This window comes from Cydia fagiglandana, chromosome 8, assembly GCF_963556715.1.
Source record: "Cydia fagiglandana chromosome 8, ilCydFagi1.1, whole genome shotgun sequence".
NCBI classification, from domain to species: domain Eukaryota; kingdom Metazoa; phylum Arthropoda; class Insecta; order Lepidoptera; family Tortricidae; genus Cydia; species Cydia fagiglandana.
The window spans coordinates 10,398,061-10,419,666 of record NC_085939.1 but is presented as its reverse complement, the minus strand read 5'-3'; the positions used below and the strand labels follow the sequence as shown (position 1 = coordinate 10,419,666).

The following is a 21,606-nucleotide window of genomic DNA, read 5'->3' as shown; positions in this document are numbered from 1 at the left end:
TAGGTATAATTATCTTTTTGTCAAGCTAATTGAGAATGGTAGATAAATACGTTTGATGTAGAGGTAGCGTGATGCGCCATTTCTGATGCTGACTATACATAGGTTCCCTTTGCACAGTCCCTGGCAGTCACTACAGTGGCTGATATTTGTGTTTACTTCAAGCATATACTTTACTAATCCAAACCAATGTTATTTAATTATTAATCTTTAAATTTCAGAAAAAAATATCCATAACAAACCCTGTGTATATTATTAAAAATGATAGTTATATTTACTCAAGTTACTCTAGAATAAATAAACTGCAATTATATTGCACACTGTTGTAAATATGTCTTGATCTAGAGTAACAATAATCTGAATTCGCACATTACACGAAACACATTTTATAAAAGTCACAACCATGAACATTTGTGCTGTACACACGCTTTCTATTCTCATCTCGAGACAATTGTCTATCTATCTACATCTCGCATCATGGCCCAAGGGAACAGTTGTTTCCAATGTTGGCTCGTAAAACTCGTACGTACACGACCCGGAAAATTTTACTTTTCCTACCCTAACGAATTATTTTACGAAACGTCTGATAAACTACTGTTTTATTGGTTGTTCCGGTGCTTTTTTGTGAGGACGCCAACAATTTGGTGAATCGATGTTTGGTTTAGATTTATAGCGTCGTATTTTGTTATTATTGGTTTTTATACACAAGAGGCTGCAAAATCTTTACCACTCTTAAATCCACTCTTTTTTTCCACTTTTAAATTTATTCTAAGCTTAATAGCATCGTTCGCAGACGTTTCTGCTTGTTAAAAATTAAAATTAGTATGGGTAGCACATCGTAACTGGTGAATTTCCAATATGACTTGGAACTCCGGTAGCCGTTTAAGAAGTATAACACTCTTACGGTAGATGTCGCTAAGGGTCCCCTTGACCTATAACATGGTGGAAAGATTTGCTGGCTAGGGATGAGGTCTTGGTGGCTCAGATGGCAGAGCGCTGGAGTATCGATCCAGAGGCCGTGAGTTCAAGTCTCACCCAAGACAGTAATTTTTCCACTTTTAAATTTATTCTAAGCTTAATAGCATCGTTCGCAGACGTTTCTGCTTGTTAAAAATTAAAATCTTTACCATTTGGATTCGGTATCCCCGACTTATACGAAAATGATATATATCAAAACAAAGTCCTCCCCCCTAAAATATTGCATCAGTACAAAAGGTGGTTTAAATTGGCCGCGATACAGAGTATGCGGAGCGCTCCTATTGGTGCTTTAGAAAAAGCTTGCAAATACTAAACCCCTTATTCATAAACGTTTATTAAAGTTGACAAGCTGATAATAATCGTTTGTCCCTTTTGTGGCGAAACATTACATTAAGGTACTAAATATTGTATGCTTGTAAAAAAAACAACAATGATAAAAAAAAATTTAGTACGATTGTGAACTAGGATGGCGATTTATCAAACTAGTTTTAATGTATAACGTTTTTAAAATTAGGTACATCGAAACTTTCTGTTACCAGCTGCCGTGCAGACTGATCGCACTACCACCCGCAATATTAGGTCGCAGGCCGCCTGCCGCAAACCACATTCGATTTTTGCCTCCCTGTCATACTTACGAACGAATTTACAAGTGTGAGAGAGGCAAAACGTCAACGTGGTTTGCGGTAGGCCCTCTGAGCTGGCGCCGGCGCTCGGCTGTCCCCGCGCTACTGCCCGTGTCCGTGTCAAAGGAATTCGCTTGTTTTTTTCGTGGCCGTGGCATTGCATGACCGGCCGTAAATGATTAAACGCTTTATCTTAAAAACATCAGCCGGCTGTGTCTGACCCAGCCCCACCCGGTAGATTTTTTCACATAAATATAAAGAAATGATCGCTTTTAACAGATGCGGGTGCACCAGCAGTGGGACAATATTATTCCGACGCACGCGAGTAATCCGCGTCGCCCCGTGACAAACGATGCGATTAGCATCGGAACGCGCAGCGAGAAAGCTAGGGTTGTCAACATTTTCATTTATACATGCTCTTCTTCATGTAGATACATACACAGTTCTCAATTTATAAGTTTATTAGTTTGTTTGCAATTTTGGATATCAATATACGTTACAGATGTAGTGGGAAAAATTCCATCTTGTTTTCTCGGAAATGTTCGTCTTCTTCATGCTACTACAGTCAACCTCAGTATTTTTACCGAACCTGACTGAAATAGCAAGACTGTGAAACTACGATGGAAAATAATTATGCACTAGCATGACTAGCACTACATTTGAACAATAACTTTTATCTTATAACTCAATAAAGGAAGATAATAGATATCCACAGATTTTATTCAAGTGAGGAGGAGATACCTACCTACAGCTTAATAAAGATTTGGCAACGCGCATTGGCTACGGTGACTGCTTCCCGTCAGGCGAGCCACATGTTATTTGCCACCAACGCGGTATAAAGGAAAGAAACTGTTTTTTTTGTATTGAGCACTTGTATTGTTTTAGAATTCATCTTTTACAATAATTTTATGAAGTGACAGGTGATCGTTGATCGTTTAACATTTCTTACAGTAATTGTACATCTCCATTACGACACCCTGTGCTCTTATCTACTAAGTACGTGCGTGTAAGTGTGTTTGTTAAGTGTGCGTAACTAAGTAGGTACGTCGAAAATGTAAATGGCCATTATGTACTGTAAAAAGTTGTACGATACACGTGCGAATAGGTAATTCCTATTTTTTGCACTTGTATTGTAAATAACTACCAGCAACTTGGCAACCCTAAATAGTTGTCGCCGTTATCTGTGATTAGGATGACTCTGTCGACTGCCTTGCTGATTTCCTTCCCAATAAATGGAGGATTTTCAGACAAGTAAATTGTAATAACAAAAACTTTTTCGTTTTCCAGATTCGACTGTTACCTACATAAAAAAACCGGGAAAGTGCGAGTCGGACTCGCGCACGAGGGGTTCCGTACCATAATGCAAAAAAAGGCAAATAAAAAAAACGGGGTGACCGTTTTTTGACGGTGATCCAAGTACTGACCTCGCCCGACGTTGCTTAACGTCGGTCAAAAATCACTTTTGTTGTATGGGAGCCCCACTTAAATCTTTATTTTATTCTGTTTTTAGTATTTGTTGTTATAGCGGCAACAGAAATACATCATCTGTGAAAATTTTAACTGTCTATCTTTCACGGTTCGTGAGATACAGCCTGGTGACAGACGGACGGACGGACAGCAGAGTCTTAGAAATAGGGTCCCGTTTTACCCTTTGGGTACGGAACCCTAAAAAGACACAATCTCGGGAATTATACTTACAAACTTTTTGCACAAAGTTGTTAATCGTAAAATGTTTCGACTTCCACCGATTTATTCTGGTTCTAAGTGACATTGCATTAAGTTCTGAATTAAGTACATAGGGGCTCGATTCGGATTTTGAAATAGACATCTATTAGATATCTTTTAGACATCACAAAGATACGATAACGATATGTTTAAGATCTAACCTGTCAAATTTGACATTTGCGCGATTCTGGAGATACTCTTGAACGATTTCCACAGGGTATGACTTAGAGATCCAATTCACATCTAATAGACATCTTACTCTATCTAACTTAAAAATGACATTGGTTGCCCGAATTGCGGTGCAAAAGAGAACTAGTTGATATCTAAACTATAACGTATCTAAAATGGATCTACATAGTGTACCATCCACTCACAAGACGAGTACGTGTCGTCTCTTGTGAATATCTTGAAGTTCGAATACGGCAGTCTGTGTGTTGTTGAATGTTCAAGAAAAACACAAACTCATGATACCTACATGCTTGCTGTAATAACAATACAGGTAAAACGGTGTATCAACTTCAGGGATACAAATCATATAATGTTTATACCAATCATAATTATAAACGTAGCCGGCCAATGGCTCTAGGATACTTACTTAATATACAGGCTGTTTGGTACATCGTTTGCCAAATTAAAACGGCAGATAGGTTGAGTCATTTGCTATCTTCTCAGGCCTAGAAATTTTTAATAATGGGCACTTTTTGTTCATAGAGCTGCCAATTTTTCGTAAATTTCAAATTTTTACTTGAGCAGTAGAAAAAAAAACCATGGCCAATTTTTTTTTCTTTGCATGAGTAGATAGCATATGACTCAACCTATCTGCCGTTTTAATTTGGCAAACGATGTACCAAACATCCTGTATAATATCTGGGAGACCGAGCTTTTTTCGGAAAACATAAAAACTCAAAGATGCGCGTTTTCCCAGAGATAAGACCGAGCTAGATTTTTCGCCCCCGAAAACCCTCATATAGCAAATTTCATCGAAATCGTTAGAGCCGTTTCCGAGATCCCCGAAATATATATATAAATAAATAAATATAAATATGTATATAAGAATTGCTCGTTTAAAGGTATAAGATTATAGGATTACAGTATTAAATCCAATCTCATTGACATACATTATTAAGTCGAAAAAAGTCACTAGGACCAAAACAAGTTGTAGGTCGCAACCGATTTGGATTTCTTTCAAGTCTCCTATATCCAGGGACTTCATTAAAGAAAATCCGAATGAGATGAGATAAACTTTGTCCTTATCTAATTACCCGTTATTTTTCGCTTTCTCTTTCGTGCCAATTCTTTATCTTATCTCGTCGTCCTGGCTTTAGTTTGGTAATAGAAAGGGACGGACGCATTCTTATTGTGCGAGCTAATTGGACTAAAGTACGGAATGTGATTACAAGGGACCGCTTGTCTCAAGAACTTTAGGTGCTGTTCTTAGTTTCGGGTAGCTACTTATTTGTTTTATGTAGTGTTTATGATTAAATATACAAGTATATTTCTGAGGCTCGTTACATGAAACTTGCTTGGCTTGTACTTAAGTAACTTGTTAAACAAGTAGACGTCTCTCACTGATAAACCTAGTAAAACAAGTTATCAATTTAAGCTTCCGTGATACTGGGCCCAGGTTGTTAAACCAATAAAAACTCTTGAATTTAAAAATGTAATGGTGCTTACGTAAACTTATTGAATTAAATTGTTTCATTGTTATAAATGAAAACAATAAGGGTTTTTTATTAATTACACAGTGATCAAAGTGTCAAGAATATTTGAAATTTGGTGTTCATTTGGACAACATATTGGGGAATCGATCGCTGTTTATATATATACCTACAATTAACATTGTTATTTTATTATTTTTTTACCACTTTGTTTAAAAATCATTACAGGACGGTGGCGCATTATGATCGTGATTGTATTTTCCCTTTATGTTAGATAGTTTTAATACTAAAAATTAATGATCTGTTCACAAACTTTGGTTATGTTTGAATAACTTTCAACATGTAACACGTAAGAAGTCGCCTCAAAATCCCTCACATAACTGTCATTTCGCACCATCTTAATAAACACGTAGTAACTTCAGTGTCGGTGTTCGGAAAAATCCTTTGATATATTGGATCGTTACTCGCGCCATCTCCTCCGGCGGGACGCGAATTGTTAATCGGGCAATTTGTCACGATCGCGCCCGGTGTTCTGAGGAGCCTTTGCTGAGCAAACGAGTTCCAACGAAAGGCTGTAAAATATCTCCGGAACGGTTTAGTAAAAATACCTCTGTTTGTTAATCGTGTCTCCAGTTCTGAATCAATGTCTTAAAATCCTACTGAGCTACCCTTTAATCATTATTTATTTATTTACTCGCATGGTGTACCGTGTGTCTTTACCTGTAGTATTTACCTTGGATCACTCTTCTTTAACGCTTGTACAGTCGCCATCAGATATATCGGAGCGGCCAGGGTGTTCACAAACACGCCTCTATATTGTCAGAGCGTTAGAGTGCGTGTTCAGATGTTGTGAACACCTTAGCCGCTCTGATATATCTGATGGCGACTGTACCACTCTTCTCTCTCCTCTTGAACGATTAGTGTTATGACTTTGAAAGTTCGAACCTTCTCATCATCATCATCTCAGCCATAAGACGTCCACAGCTGAACATAGGCCCCCTTGGATCTCCATACGTGCCGGTTGGAAGCGACCCGCATCCAGCGTCTTCCGGCGACCTTAACAAGGTCGTCTGTCCATCTTGTGGGTGGACGTCCTACGCTGCGCTTGCTAGTCCGTGGTCTCCACTCGAGCACTTTTCGAACCTTCTAAATTGTGTATTTTGCTCCAGTTAATCAACTAATGTATTTAATTTGTATCTGAAACCCACGGGATAACGTTACGGTGATACATAAAACTTAAGAAAGGCCTAAAACCTCAGACTAGCTTACCTTTGAAACATGATAAACCTACCTTTGTTAAATGCTGCCCTGAGACGTCTAAAAACTTACCTTACTGTTTTTCTCATTGTTTATAGGTTATTTAATAAAGTATTTATTACTATTTTTTCTCTAAATTTTCTTATTAATATTCCTCTGACTAGTTTATTTACACGATTGACGTAGCCCGTCATTTTTCTTTCAACATTTCTAATTCACTAGCAAAAAGTCTTGGTTGTCTAGTTTCGTAAGAGGATATTTATAATTTTGTACTAAAATTTAACTGGTATAGGGTTAATAAATTTTGAGAATTCGATATTCCTAGTTCCTAAGCAGGGCTATAGGTACACATGTATTAAGCGGATCATCGGCCATTTTAGGCTGAGTCTAGTGCCAAAAAAGAACATCTTCCAAACTAAGGGTCCGTGCGGGGACTGCGGGCCGAGACAGGCCCTGCACCTTCACGTAACCCCTGCTCTGCCCTGCCTGATAAAAAATATTGACAGTCAGCGACAAAAAAGTCAGAATTGATAAAAAAACCGGCCAAGTGCGTATCGAACCACGCATTGGAGGGTTCCGAACATACGATAGGTATATAAAAAAGCCATATCAGCGTATCTGCCCGGCATTAAAAAAAAGCAAGCAAGCGGCAAGAAAATTTTCTTGGAAAAACTCATTAAGGCGTCAACCGATCAAATTCAGAATAGTTTTTGGGGAAAATGTTAATTATGGTTTATATTCTTTATTTTTTCTACTCGGGTACTTTTATCTGTCATTTACATAGTCACGAACGAACATATAAGGGCGTACATTATTAATACTCCTTAAAAGTCTATAGTCTATTGCCCAAAAAAACACTTGTATCGTTTTAGAGACATTACGATACGGTAAGCTAGTGCAGGGTAGCAGGTGGCACATACCGGTACATTGCTATCAACGTGACAAACGATTGAATGCATACGGTTTTTATTAAAAAAGAAACAAATTTGTACTGAGTTCATTGCTACCAACATAATAAAAAATACTTTTATACCCTACAGCACCACGACTCTGGTGCGGTGCGGTAGTGTGTAACGGCTTTAAAAAAAAACATAACCATAGACATTACTCGTTTGTTTCTCGTTTGCCGCCTTTCCCGGTAATTTCTTGTTCTTTGAGTACTTTGCGTTACTATTTGTTTTGCGTTCATAAAAAGTGTTGAAAATGGACAAAGAGAACTACATTGTTTCTACACCTGAAGAAATATCCGCTGCAGCACAAGCAGCGACCGAAAATTTGTTGCCTAAGTACTAAATCTCAGCACCTATGCGACAAATCTTATGAGAAGTGGCATGGCGTGGAGATTGGAGCACAAAACTTCGTCATTCTCTGAAAACGTCTTTGGTGTATTTTCAAAGACTAATTGGAAGCACCGGATCAGATCTATCTTTTAAGCAAGGTTGGTATATGTTATAAAATTTTTTGATACACATTTTTAGGGTACACAGTACAACGAGCTATATTTATGTACATTTTATATTTTTGCATTGAAACTGAATATTATTTAATTCTCCTTTTTCTTGTTACAGGTTGCAGTAATATTTGGTATTATGGGTGCTTGTCGCAGACAAGACCTACATACATATAGTAACACCTACTATCCAAAATTTACATTGACATTTTCATAAATAAAATTTTGTTTATATTTTTTTGTATTTTATTTAATATTGCCTACTCATAGAAAAAGCATTGTATGCAACGTTGTATAAGTAGTCAAAAAATGCTCATGGCGTATTTATTAACAATGTTCGCCTTCGGCTCACATTGTTACCCACGCCACTCACATTTTTTGACCCCTCTTATAAAACTGTTGCATAAAATACTATTTCCATATTTCTATAAGGTGCAGGTGTCATTATTTTGGTAAATATAGGTGATAGATAGCTAGTGTAAAAATGTTTGATTTATAATATAATTATTTCTCCATAAACTAATCCACTAAGGAACTGAAGAGAATTTGAAGGAAATATAAACTAGAAACACTGACGAAGGTTTTGATCCGTGTTAGGTTATTAGGTCTTGTAGGGTGACCATGATTGTAAAAATTAAAAAATAAAATAAATAGGTATGAGTGCGGTTGTTTCATCTAAATACTACGGTGATCGATCAATTATCAGTTACTGAGTGTGCAGTGTTAGTCCTGCTCACGTCTCCTGAATCGCCCTGTATGTGTATCAAAGGTTTTTAAATTGAATACTGTTAAAAGTAAGGTTCGTAAAACCTGCAGCGGACAAAGCGTTCAAAATTCATAGTTGCCTTTTGTCAACAGGTCTCCGGCCGTTGTCGAGTGCCAGGGCGGAATCTCTGGACGTTGTCAAAGTGACAGGGGTGTCGGGCGGCGAGGCCACGCTGCCGTGCGACACCCGGTCTCCCCAGCCGCCTGATGCCCTGCTGCTTGTAGTATGGTACAAGGACGACGTGCCTATTTACAGGTAAGTTTTAGCACGCACGATACACGCGATATTTCGTGTGTAATAGATCTTTTATACAAGAGGAAAACCCGCGCGCGAAGGGTTCCGTACCTACACAAAAAACAGCAAATCACGTTTGTGGAATGGGAGCCCACTTAAATATTTAGTACTTATATTTTGTTTTCAGTATTTGTTTTTATAGCGGCAACAGAAATTTATCAGCTGTGAAAATTTCAACTGGCTAGATATCACGGTTCCTGAGATACAGCCTGGTGACAGACAGACAAACGGACAGCGGAGTCTTAGTAATAGAGTCCCGTTTTTACCCTTTGGGTACGGAACCCTAAAAATTATTACGCACCTCACGGGAATGACTTAAAGGAAGGTAGGTACTTAGTGTCATACATGAGTTGTAACTAATATCAGTCACTGACAAGACACCCGTGGAGAACATAGCTAACACCAGTCAGGATGTCATATTTTGCCTAGTCCTAGATGCCACAATCTAAGAATTTGACTGAAATGCTCGTTTAGATTCTGTTCCATTAATGCATGTTATTCGGTTATGTTGGCTTCTTTCTAACACAATGAAAATTTTATAGCTAATTGCATTTATTTATCTCGGCCAGATTTATTAGACTCGTACTCTACTTCTTTTAATTTAACATGTAATAATATAAATCGAAAACATCAAACGAGCGGATCTGATTTTTAGGGTTCCGTACCCAAAGCGTAAAACGGGACCCTATTACTAAGACTTCGCTGTCCGTCCGTCCGTCCGTCCGTCCGTCCGTCTGTCACCAGGCTGTATCTCACGAACCGTGATAGCTAGACAGTTGAAATTTTCACAGATGATGTATTTCTGTTTCCGCTATAACAACAAATATTAAAAACAGAATAAAATAAAGATTTAAATGGGGCTCCCATACAAGAAACGTGATTTTTGACCTAAGTTAAGCAACGTTCGGGAGTAGTCAGTACTTGGATGGGTGACCGTTTTTTTTTGCTTTTTTTTTGCATTATGGTACGGAACCCTTCGTGCGCGAGTCCGACTCGCACTTGCCCGGTTTTTTTTTCTCAAATTGTGTAAAAATATTTTCCATGATGTCCAGGGAGTTTTCCTCCTGAGGACTACATTTGTATTATTAAAAATTTTCACACTCGATACAAACAGTGAACCCCTTTTTTAGTTCAGTGGGCATGAAATTACAAAAACGCTACACGTTACGTCTTTCTAATAGGCCAATCAAATTAGATCAGTAAAAAGCGTTTTGAGGAATGAATTCTCAGCAAGCTGGAAATCGTTTTAGTGCCTTCATTTGTCACTGTAATAGTGTTTCATCAAATAAATTGTTACCTTATCTACCTTATCTATACAATGTTTCAAGTAGCCCACTTTAAAAACATGTTCGATCCATCCCAATAATACTTTCCTTTCTTACGACATTAGGAGATGAATTTTCAAAAACACATTCATTTTCTTAAGCGCGCTGGTGGCCTAGCGGTAGGAGCGTGCGACTTTCAATCCGGAGGTCGCGGGTTCAAACCCCGGCTCATACCAATGAGTTTTTCGGAACTTATGTACGAAATATCATTTGATATTTGCCAGTCGCTTTTCGGTGAAGGAAAATATATTGAGGAAACCGGACTAATCCCAATAAGGCCTAGTTTTCCCTCTAGGTTGGAAGGTCAGATGACAGTCGCTTTCGTAAAAACTAGTGCCTACGTCAAATCATGGGATTAGTTGTCAAGCGGACCCCAGGCTCCCATGAGCCGTGGCAAAATGCCGGGATAACGCGCGGAATAGAAGAAGAAGACTTGCATTCATTTTCTTGTATTTAAATAAAATACCTGTTTATAAAGTTATAGTTCCTAGCTTAAAATAAAACTAGTACCACATACAAATGTTCATCATCCATATAACTCCTTAGGGATTGAATTTTTCAAAATTGCTTGTTATTTATTATACACAATATGCATATACATAAGCAACTTTCTAGTTAAAATAAAAAACTCTTTCTAGCTACTTTAGTTTTGCCTCTGCGTTGATGATTAACTCAGGACTCTTAGGACATAAGCATTTATTAAATAAATATTAGGTATAGTCTGACAAGAAAGTGGTGTCCTCGTACCACTTCTCGACTCTATCATCTGATTGATAGAGTTGAAAAGTGTTAGACTACTTTCTTGGCTGACCGTACACTATTTTTATTTAGTTACACAAATGTAATATTATTATGTAAAGTAAATATACTAATAAACTTTCAATATATTAGATTTACTAATTAAACCTTTAATAAAACACCAACATCCAATTTTATAATACAAGCACCGGAAAAATGAAGGAAGGTACTTACGAAAATAACGAACTCTTTTAAAGAATAAAATAAAACTCACGCTCAGTATGCTTGAACGTATGCGAACATATTCATAAGCTTACATACGAATGTTTACAACGCCCTCTTCACGATCACCACGAAACGAGTCTTCATAAGCTCGTGTTGACTTGATATTTGACGTAAATTTGCTGGTCGTATTCAAGCAGTTCAACAGACCTGTTATATTTTTTCGCTTTTTTTATTTTTTAGTCAGCTCGCGTGCAGAACAACGACCTGAAAAATAACCTTACCACGTATTGTCTGCGACATTTTGCGATTGGGGTTTTTCTTTTTTTGCTCTACAGTAAATTGGGAACGTTATTTTAAATCCTGTTAAGAGTTTATTTTGGTTGAATTGCGCGGGTAAAAACAGGTATTGAAATTAAAACTAGGTATCGAAAAATGACGCAACAACATGTTGTATAACATTTTCTTTTTAGATTTTAGCTTTAGAAAGAGTAGTAGAATAATGTCATGAACAAGGGTCTATTATTTAATTTCAGGTGCTGACACTGAGGGTGGTTTATTTTGGTTAATTTGAGTTTTCAATTTTGTTACCTATCCTGTTGTTGTCGTTATGGTTGCATACGACATTTCCATTAATTATGCGAGGCAATTAAATATTTATGAAGTTAATTTAATATTACCTATGTGCCTACAAGTAACAGAAATATTCATAATTTTTAATACACATATATTTCATTAATAATCTATTGGTAAAAATATAAAATTACTCACTTGCATATAAATTATTCATATTTTTATCATATTTACATTTATTTGCATAACATTTACATTGTCGCATGTGTATACTATATGTGACAGCCAAGATTCATAGCTAAATCGCTGTCTGACAATGTGTGAATATTTTATAAATCGCTCCGGCACACATTTGTTATGCATGACCGACCCTGCGAGTGCCAAATTAGTTTGGGCACAAATGCTGGGAGAGCAAAATGTTTGATCAGATTAAACGGCTTTTTGTGCCCGGGATTTTGTTTGTGAAACGACATGTTGTTTGTCACAGCTTATTAATACGTTTATGTTTGTGGAACAGAGATACGATAACCTGCATTGAGCGAGCGCTCCGGGTCTATATGGGATTAGAAAAAAAGCCGTTTTACTGGAACAAATCTCTATCGACAGTCACAGGGTAAACACAATCCAACTCGATCGATGCAAGCTTCTAAATTAAATTTAGATTTATCTGTGTAGGGCTTAGAGTTGAAAATGTATTGCAAGTTAACAAGTTTTATATTATTTTTAACGTAAATAGGCTTCTGCCATGGCAACGTTGAAGATCATTTGTCATTGAATTAATTAACTGTCATCTTTACTTTGGCAGTTTTCCCATTCAATCTTGGACGTGTTCAGAGCTGTGATGAGAGAGACGTTAGGTAGGTATTATTTGGTTATTATAATCTAATATCGTCTGTAAATGAAACATATTAAACATAATATTATACTAACGCTAAGTTACTTCGTTCTGTGCTTTTGTATGGATAGTCAACCATAAAATTACTAATGTTTTTATTTGTTTTACACTGCAAATATCAAGTAAAAACTATGATTTTGTTTTCGAGTGTAAAACTTTACACGTTTTAGAAGTTGGTGGACATGCATTGCAAGTGTATGGACACATCCTTATTTAAAACTTAATAGTTTCAATGTACAAAATTTACGAACATAACCATAGGCAAGGAAAAGTCTGGACAAGTGCGAGCCGGACTTGCCCACCGAGGGTTCCGTACTTTTTAGAATTTGTTGTTATAGCGGCAACAGATATACACACCTGTGTAAATTTCAACTGTCTATCACGGTTCATGAGATACAGCCTGGTGACAGACATACAAATGGACAGTGGAGTCTTAGTAATAGGGTCCCGTTTTCGCCCATTGGGTACGGAACTCTAAAAAATAAGTGGTACGATCGCCTATTGCTACCTTTATTAACATTATGAATGCGCGAATGAATGAAAATCTCAAGACGTTTAAGCCTTCAAAAAATAATTCACGAAAAACCAGTTCCATTACATGATGAATACGCAATACGGAACAAATAATTTTATTTCCATTTTCATGAAGGTAATTTATTTAACCAAAACAGTCCGCTCTGGTTCCACATGATAAGGCCCAAGATTATTTACTCTCATTTTGCGAAGTATTTTCGTTGTCACTAGAAAAAAAGTCCAATAAATTTTATATTGTAGGTACCAAAGATTTTATTGAGGCCCTAAAAATGTTTTTGTCACGCAATTCATTTGCTGAACAACAGATTTACTTCTTGAAAATATAATAATATTTTCTCGTAGTTTTCCGTTCTTTTTATTTATGTACAGCCGACGTCAAAGATATGTTTACATTTTTCGCCTTATTACAAAGGAGGAAGGTGCAAAAGTGTAAACATATTTTTGACGTCGACTGTACGTTTTGGGTAGGTAATTTACTTTTTACAAAGAGCTATTAAGGTGAAAGGGGACGGGCGCTTCTCCATACTCCATACAAACGTAGTCCCCATTTTTCTCTGTCTGTTGTGACATTAGCAAAACAACAAACGTAATGGAAAATAATTTTCCATAATCTGATATTAACCTTAGACGAAGGGTTTGTTCGACTTATTTTTTTTCTTAGTATAAGAATTGGGAGCGGAAAACAATGTCCATGCAAATTTTAATATGCTCCTTAAGTTTTACAAACATTTAAAATTCGACAAAAAAAAATCAAATGAAGGGGTACCTTTATAGGCAGCTATATAGCGTGGCTGATATACATATAATTGCATTAAAATATTTTCAATAGTATTAATATTCAGAGAAGAAAAATGAGGACGACGTTTGTATGACGGGGTCGTCCAAATTCGTCTTTTAATTTTTCTTGCTGGGTGCAGTTTTTCATATTTTTAAATTACGATCATTGTCACAAAGTCCCAGACCAGACAGCTGTGTAATTAATGCCAAATACAATAAAAAAATAATATTAGTAGCCATTGTTTAAGTTACGAGTCAGTGTGACCAAATGTTAGAAAAAAATATATATTTATTATATTTTCTTTCTACACGAAGCGGAACATGTAACCACTAAACTTTTTTTATTTTACTCATCTCGTTATTCTCTGAAAATAGTACTGAGCCATGTGTGTAACTTAATACAATAAAATTCACAGGACAGGACAGATTGACAAATCAATAAGTTAAGTGAAAATTATCTTTGCGCACAAATTGGTAACAATTTTTTAAATAATATGTGCAAGAAACGAACTAAAAAGTTAGCTTACGTTAATGGTTACGGTATGTCTTGCGATGGTATATTAATTTTGTAATATGTATATTCACAGTGCGTATGTCGTTTTATAGAAACACATTCATTAGCCCGTGCTGTCATTACTTACTCTTCTAATTTTTTGCTTGCGACAGCTAATGTGAAAATTAAATGAAAGCAGTTTCAGAGAAAACTAATGTTAAATATGCAACTGTTTCGGTAGAATTGACAACTAAACATGAAAAAGGAGCTGACAAGCATATCATTCACTTTTACAAAATATCTATGAAGCACTATGATCCCCAGTCCGACCTTCATATTTTCCCTATTTCAAACAGAACGGTCAACAGCCCGTAAACGTTTAAATGTTCTCTTGAATAAAATGACGTATGTCTATTGCAAGGCAAAGCGGTTCATTTTCGCCCTTATTATTATTATAATCTAATAGGTATATTATGTGTACCCAAACCAAAATCCCTTAGCTATCCTCTTTGTCGCCTAGCTCATGAGCGATTATGACGAATTTATATACATTCTATTGCATCAAGCATCTCGAAGTTGATTGATGATCTGGGCTTAGTAAGTGTGAGCCGGTGTTAGGACCGGCGGGTGCTATGAAATATTTATGTGTAGTTAAGGTTTTCGTTATAAAGTTTTAATAATTTATAAGTACCTTTTAAGTTTTACAATGTTATGAATTGTGCAAATGCTAAAAATATGTTGTAATCTGCTTACGAAACAACTCTTAAAAGACACCCTATAAGTAAAAGAGGGGATGCAATGTGGGAAAAATAGCCTAAATCAGACTCAGTGGTAGATGTTCGTACAACAAGCGAAATGAATTCATTATGCCTATTCGCGCCCATTTATATTCAAATTTCGTGCTTTTAAGCAAAAACAATTGCCGCCTTTTAATTGTGTAGAATTCTCGCAAGGCGCTGACTGTCCCCGCACAGGAATATAAATGGCTAACGATAAATTATAATTTCAAGCAGGTAGATGTTAACGACCTACGAATTGCGGGGGCTAATTTTGTTGAGTGTGTAATTGCTACTTTTGCCATTTAGACTGGCTGTTTGTTGGATTGCGATGAAGAGGTTGTGTGATTTTAACAACTTTCTTGTTTGTGAAAAGAAAAGTAAAAATTATAGAGGATGGTTTTGTGTAAACCATAATTCCAAAGTTATTCAGTGGATTTTTTTGCCACTCATATATTAAACTTAAATAGAAGAAAATATGTTTGAAGAAAAATGTTTTGATAATAAATTATGATTCACTTCTCGATGAAATGGTGCTTCTTCTTCCTTGTAATGTTTATTTAAACATTGACATTGCCTTGGATCATCAAACAGTAATAAATAACTAAATAACAGGAAAAGTTTATTTTATTATACGAGTAGCTCCATATTCAAGTCTTACCCTGTATTAGTCCAATTAAATAAATATTGTAATTTCCATTACGAAAATTGTTGACATAAGCCCTTTCTCCAACCGTCTCTATTTTATCAATATCGATACAAAACGCAAACGTAAAGCATAATACGCTATTTGTGTCTGTTTTATTGGTACCTACTATTCTACGGTTCTTTGGCGTTCACGTATTAGTTTGCCATGCAAACTGGTTCTATTCGCTGGTATGAGAGTCTCGCCTATTAAAACGTAGTGGTTAAATACTCTCGCTGCCCTGACAACTATTTTTGGTCGCAACACGTCAATAGTGATCACAAACAGAAATTTAAGGCGCGTTGCAGAAAAAACATTATTTTTCTAAACATCTTAATTAAAATAGGTACAATGTTTTCATGGAAAATTTATAGCCTCAGGTGCTAGTCAGGTGCAAGGTGAGATTAGCATTTCATTATGATCAGTGTTTAGAAAAATAGATTTTTATTAAACATACGTGAATATATGTAGGTCGTACTAATATTAATATATGAAGTACTTTTACTGTGTAGAAAATTTGCGAAAAAGATCCACTGTTCCATAAAACATATTGACATATAACTCGGCGAAATGTATGAGACAGCGGTTTTTTTTTGTATTTTCGGGATTTCCGCAATAATAAATGTTGTTTAGTAAAACCTAACCTACAATACTCGTACTCAGGGTATGGTCAAACATACGAGTAACAAAATCGAACTGTATAGTAGTGAATATAATTTACCTAGCTTTCACATCGACTAAAACGTTTGCACTCAAGGTCTACAAAATAGTGTAGAATAATAAGCGTGACCGCTAGTAATCAATATATATAAGTTCATTGTTGAAATGAATGCCATGTACGATATTAAAATGATTCCAAATTTAATGTTTGTAATAAAATGGCTTAGGCTCAAAGTCATTCTGTCACAATAATTATTTTAGATTGCTTGTAATTGCGTCGTACTGTAAAATATAAATTGACCCAATTTGACCTAAGTATACCCCATATTAAGTTAGGTACAGTGGAGCAATTTCGACTTCTTCTTCCATGTTTTACATTATTAACTAGTTATTTTTTTATTGAGATAAGTAGTAGAAAGTAGATACTTGGATATTCCTATTACCTATATAAATTGGAAAGCTCATGTCATAAAAGAAGGTATAGGTAATAATGTACACACTTATAGACGTAGGTATAAAAAACGAAGGAACAAAATGTATTGAGAATATTAAATATTCTCATAACATTTTCTTCGTTCGTTATATTTGCAAACCTACCAAAAATCTGACGAAACAGGTAGTAAATATTTACTGATTTTGGTAATGATAAAAACGACGAATGTTTTTCAAAGCCCATGAAATTTTGATGAAGTAATCAATGAGATATCAACGTCAATATCATACCTAATTTCTAAAGGTATTGTGTAACGAAAATAATACTTTGAATGGTGATCAATAAGTAGGTAGTAAAATAATAAACAAGAATTTGTTGTCAGTCAGTTGTTTAAAATAACAATAAATAAAGTAACCAATGAGACTATTCGTGGTAAACAAATCGATCACAGTGCCAGACCGATGAACCTATTTATGAGAATCTCGTGAAATCCTAAAGAGACAAGTCCAGCAAGCACCTAGACCTCGCGCAAGTAACAACCACTATAAGGGATTTTGACCCGACGACCATTGCATTGCCCCGATATTCGTTGAAGCAAACAGCTTCATACCGAAGAGTTAACCAAAATTTTGAGATCCTCGCGCACCTATGCCTGGATTAAAAGTCAGAACAGTCGGGGTAGGTGTCTTAGACTAAAGATGACCAACCAGGCCATTTAAGCGCCGAAGCGGACTGCTAGTGCTAGTTTACTTTCATCCATTATTTTGCGGTTTGATTTAATCCGGTCCGATCTGATGATCTTTAAATGAATGCCACCTCATAACATGTGTTAAATAAACAAATAGGTATACAGGATGATTCATGAGACGTGAGCAGGACTAATCCTGCACACTCAGTAACTGATAATTGATCGATCACTGTCGTATTTAGGTGAAACAACCACACTTCTTCCTATTTTTAACTTTTTGGTGAGGGTAAATTTAATTCTCTACAATCATGGTCACCCTACAAGACCTAATTAATAAACATAAAACATCTTTAACCGTAATGGCAGCATTTTGAGTACGAAGAAAATAAACTGTCAAACTTGAGTGAGATACGAGTTTTCAAAAGTAACCAGACCGTGATGACAGTGATGGCATTCAATTTGACACAGAATATCGGTAGTTTAGTATTCTGATTTTAGGGTGACCATGCATGTCGTAAATAAATTAGTATTTTTTTTTCTAGAAAATTAACGTTAACCTCACTAATACTGATACGAAACAGTTGCTTATAATTTACGAAATGCGCAGTGTTAGTCCTGCTCACGTCTCCTGAATCATCCTGTAGGTATATAATTATTATAATCATTCTTCTTTATTTATAGTTTCGATGGACGAGTGACAGGCCCCACAGCACACTGGGCTGACGATTCGCTTGGCGGTCGAGCGGCTTGGCTGCCGAGCTCACCTACAGCACTTAGGCTGCACCATGTGCAGGCCTCAGACCGCGCCATGTACAGGTGCCGGGTCGACTTCAAAGTGTCGCCCACAAGAAACCATAAGATCTCTTTAGATGTCATCGGTAAGTCATAATTTACTTTTTTGTTGATGAAACAGTTTAAAACAAGTTTGAACAATTAGGAAATCGAATTTGTCTGCGGCCTAAAATACAGTACCTATATCAAAAGTACGAAATAACGGACGGTACCGAAAATTCATAATAATATTAGATATTATCTTTCCTTGCTGCCAGGCAGAAATGAAAACTGAAAAAGATGGTAACTAATTAATAAAGAGAGTGAAACATACTTTATTTCAAAAACGACACGCAAATTGACAATTCTGGTTATAAAAAAAATTGGTGGTGATGTGGGTACGTAGTTTATAGTATGACTAAGATTAAAAAGTTAAAAACTTTGCATCAGGCTCCATTTAAGTTAAATATAACATTTGTTCTGTGACATCATGCTGCTTGCGGTTGCGGTTAACCGTAGCGACTCTATAGTTCGTTTTTTTAGCATTAGAAATAAGGTAAACAATCTTGATGTGTCTTTTAATTTAAAAACACATTTTATAAATAAGATACGGCAAATATGTAACAATTATGAATCTAATACGATCATTTATTTTCTTCTGCTTTCATAAGTAATAGTTACTGATTTTTAAAAAGCTTTTTTCAATTAAAAGACATGTTAAGATCGCTTACCTTCTTTCAAGTTCTTTCTAATGCTAAAAAAACGAACTATAGGTCGGCTTATGAGCGGAAGAAGTCGCAGTCGGGTTAAATCGGCCTGATCCACTTCAGCAGTTGCTAATGGGTCTAATGGACCCAGTGACCTTCATTGTGAACTCTAGCTTGTTCAGTCACGTGAAAGTTCGTAGGGTCGATATGTCTGTTCGCCTATCCGTCAACGCGTCACACTCACGAGCGACGGACCTCTGAGGGGCTACCGCGAAAACCGAAATTCGCAAATTGCAGGGATTTTTCTCTGTCACTCTAATTGCGCCGTCATAGTGTAGTAAATAAAGGTAGTGGACCCCGCAGTAATTCCTCAGCCAGAAAAAACTTTACAGTATGATAAAGTATCAATAAATAAAAAGTATTGTATAAATATCCAAAGAATAATAGTAATAGTATTTAAGTAAATACCTAAAGTCTTAAATCGTTAATATCTTTTTACGGAAAAATGCTCCGTTCAAATTTTCGTCTCCACCGGAAATATTCATGTAACGTATTGCAACAATATATGACATAACAATTAAAAAAATCCCAGCAGAAATACCAATAACTTATTTGGTAAAAAAATTTCGGACGGAGGAATTACTCGGTTAAATAAATAAACAGATTTGTATGTTTACGTATAAATACCTAACTTAGGAGTGTTTTTAGGGTTCCGTACCTCAAAACGAAAAAAAAAGTACTCTTATAGGATCACTCGTGCGTCTGTGTGTCTGTTTTTCACAGCCTATTTTCTCGGAAACTACTGAACCAATTAAGTTGAAATTTGGTACACATATGTAAATTAGTAACCCAAAGATGGACATACATTTTTGTATAGTTTAAAAATACATAGGTTCGAAGTTATTTAAGAAAATACAAATAGCCAAAAAATTACCATTCCCCCTGTATCTCCTAAACTACTGGGTCTAAAATTTTGAAAAAAATACACAAAATAGTTCTTTACCTATAGATGACAGGAAAACCTATTAGAAATGTGCAGTCAGGCGTGAGTCGGAATTATGTACGGAACCCTAGAAACGCGAGTCAGACTCGCACTTGGCCGGTTTTTTTTTGGATATTTATAATGTTAGTTTCGGCTCATACTATACAATAACCAAGCAAAATTTCATCGACTGAGGAATTAATGCATGGGTCTCCATACAACAACTTGCTTCGTTTACTACATTAGTCATTGGAGTAAAAGAGAAAGATCCCCGCAATTTGCGATCTTCGATTTTCGCGGTTATAGCCCTGAACTGAGGGCCTACCGCGAACCACGTTCGACGTGTTGCCTTCCCTGTTACACTTACGTGCGAAATTACAAGTGCGACAGAGAGGCAACACGTCGTACGAGGTTCGCGCCTCTCTGAAGTACCTGCCGCAATACTGCCGCAGTCAGAACGCTATACTGGTAACATTCCATTTCTAACCGCAGCTGCACTACCACTACTGAACGCGTCGGTGTCATTGTCAATTTCCATAGTAAAATGAACAGTAATGCAGCGGTCGTTGGAAATGGACTGTCACCTTACCTCTAACTGCTGCTTATTTATTTTACCTTCCACAAGTGATATGTTATTCATATAGATACCTACATACTCGTACTCGTAATTCAATTTCGTGATGGCGTTAAACGTAAACAAATACGCTAATGTTAATTAACCCGGCAAAGCTATTTCAGTCGGAATTTGTAGTTTAAAATTAAATTTCTACTTTCTATATAACTCGAATCAGCCTCCGTTAAGTAATAGTTGTAACGTAGAGAAATTATTGCACCGTACCTGGTATCAAGTCCCATTTCATATAAAATTTATAGGCAACAATTTCGAATTCGCATCTGAATGCAAACTTCCATTGCACTCAGAACGGCACTTGAATAATGTAGTCAGCAATTTGTGGATATTGAAACGATTTGAATCTTGTTATAGCTAGTTTCTATGAATACTTATAATTTAATGATTACAATTATTTTGTTGATGACTTTACATAGAAGGCTTGAAGTTATTTTTAATCAACTACCAAAGTTGAGTGATATATAAACTAGAGTCCGTACTATGTAAACTAACTCTCGATTAACTTTGACAAAACAAAGTGTGGAAGTGTCATTATAAACGTCATACTTGTAGTTTTATAGAAATTTGAATCCTTGTTATTGCAAAATCCGTGCACTTAGCTAGGTGTGACCCTACCTGTGAAGTGCATAAAATCTTACCACAGTATTCACCGCCAGCTACGAGGACAATATTTTTAAACCCTAATTATAGACAAAGATAGATATAAAAGCTAGTAATTGCTATGCCTGACGAAAAATATAGAAAGTCTTAAAATCTATATATTTATGTTTTTAAGTTTTTAGTTTACCTATTCCTTAAAAGAAAGGTAACATGTAACATTGCTTTTTTGTATAATGATCGCTTCTTTTGACTCTAAATGCATCTGTCAACAAACAAATACAGCAATAATCAAAATAATACCTCTTACGTTTTATTTATTTCTCGAAAGGGTCTACTACATCTACTGGTATGTGTTGTCTCTAGGGCTC

General features: G+C 36.1%; 1 protein-coding gene across 2 annotated transcripts in view; it reads left to right on the top strand.

Annotated features, from left to right (window-relative positions):
- Positions 1–21,606, top strand: part of LOC134666638 (nephrin-like) — a 198,402-nt gene that overhangs the window by 140,900 nt on the left and 35,896 nt on the right. For both annotated transcript variants that reach the window (XM_063523853.1, XM_063523851.1), the window contains 2 exons: positions 8,547–8,709; positions 18,229–18,425. In XM_063523853.1, the coding sequence (XP_063379923.1) occupies positions 8,547–8,709; positions 18,229–18,425 (360 nt within the window). The remainder of the gene's footprint in view (positions 1–8,546; positions 8,710–18,228; positions 18,426–21,606) is intronic.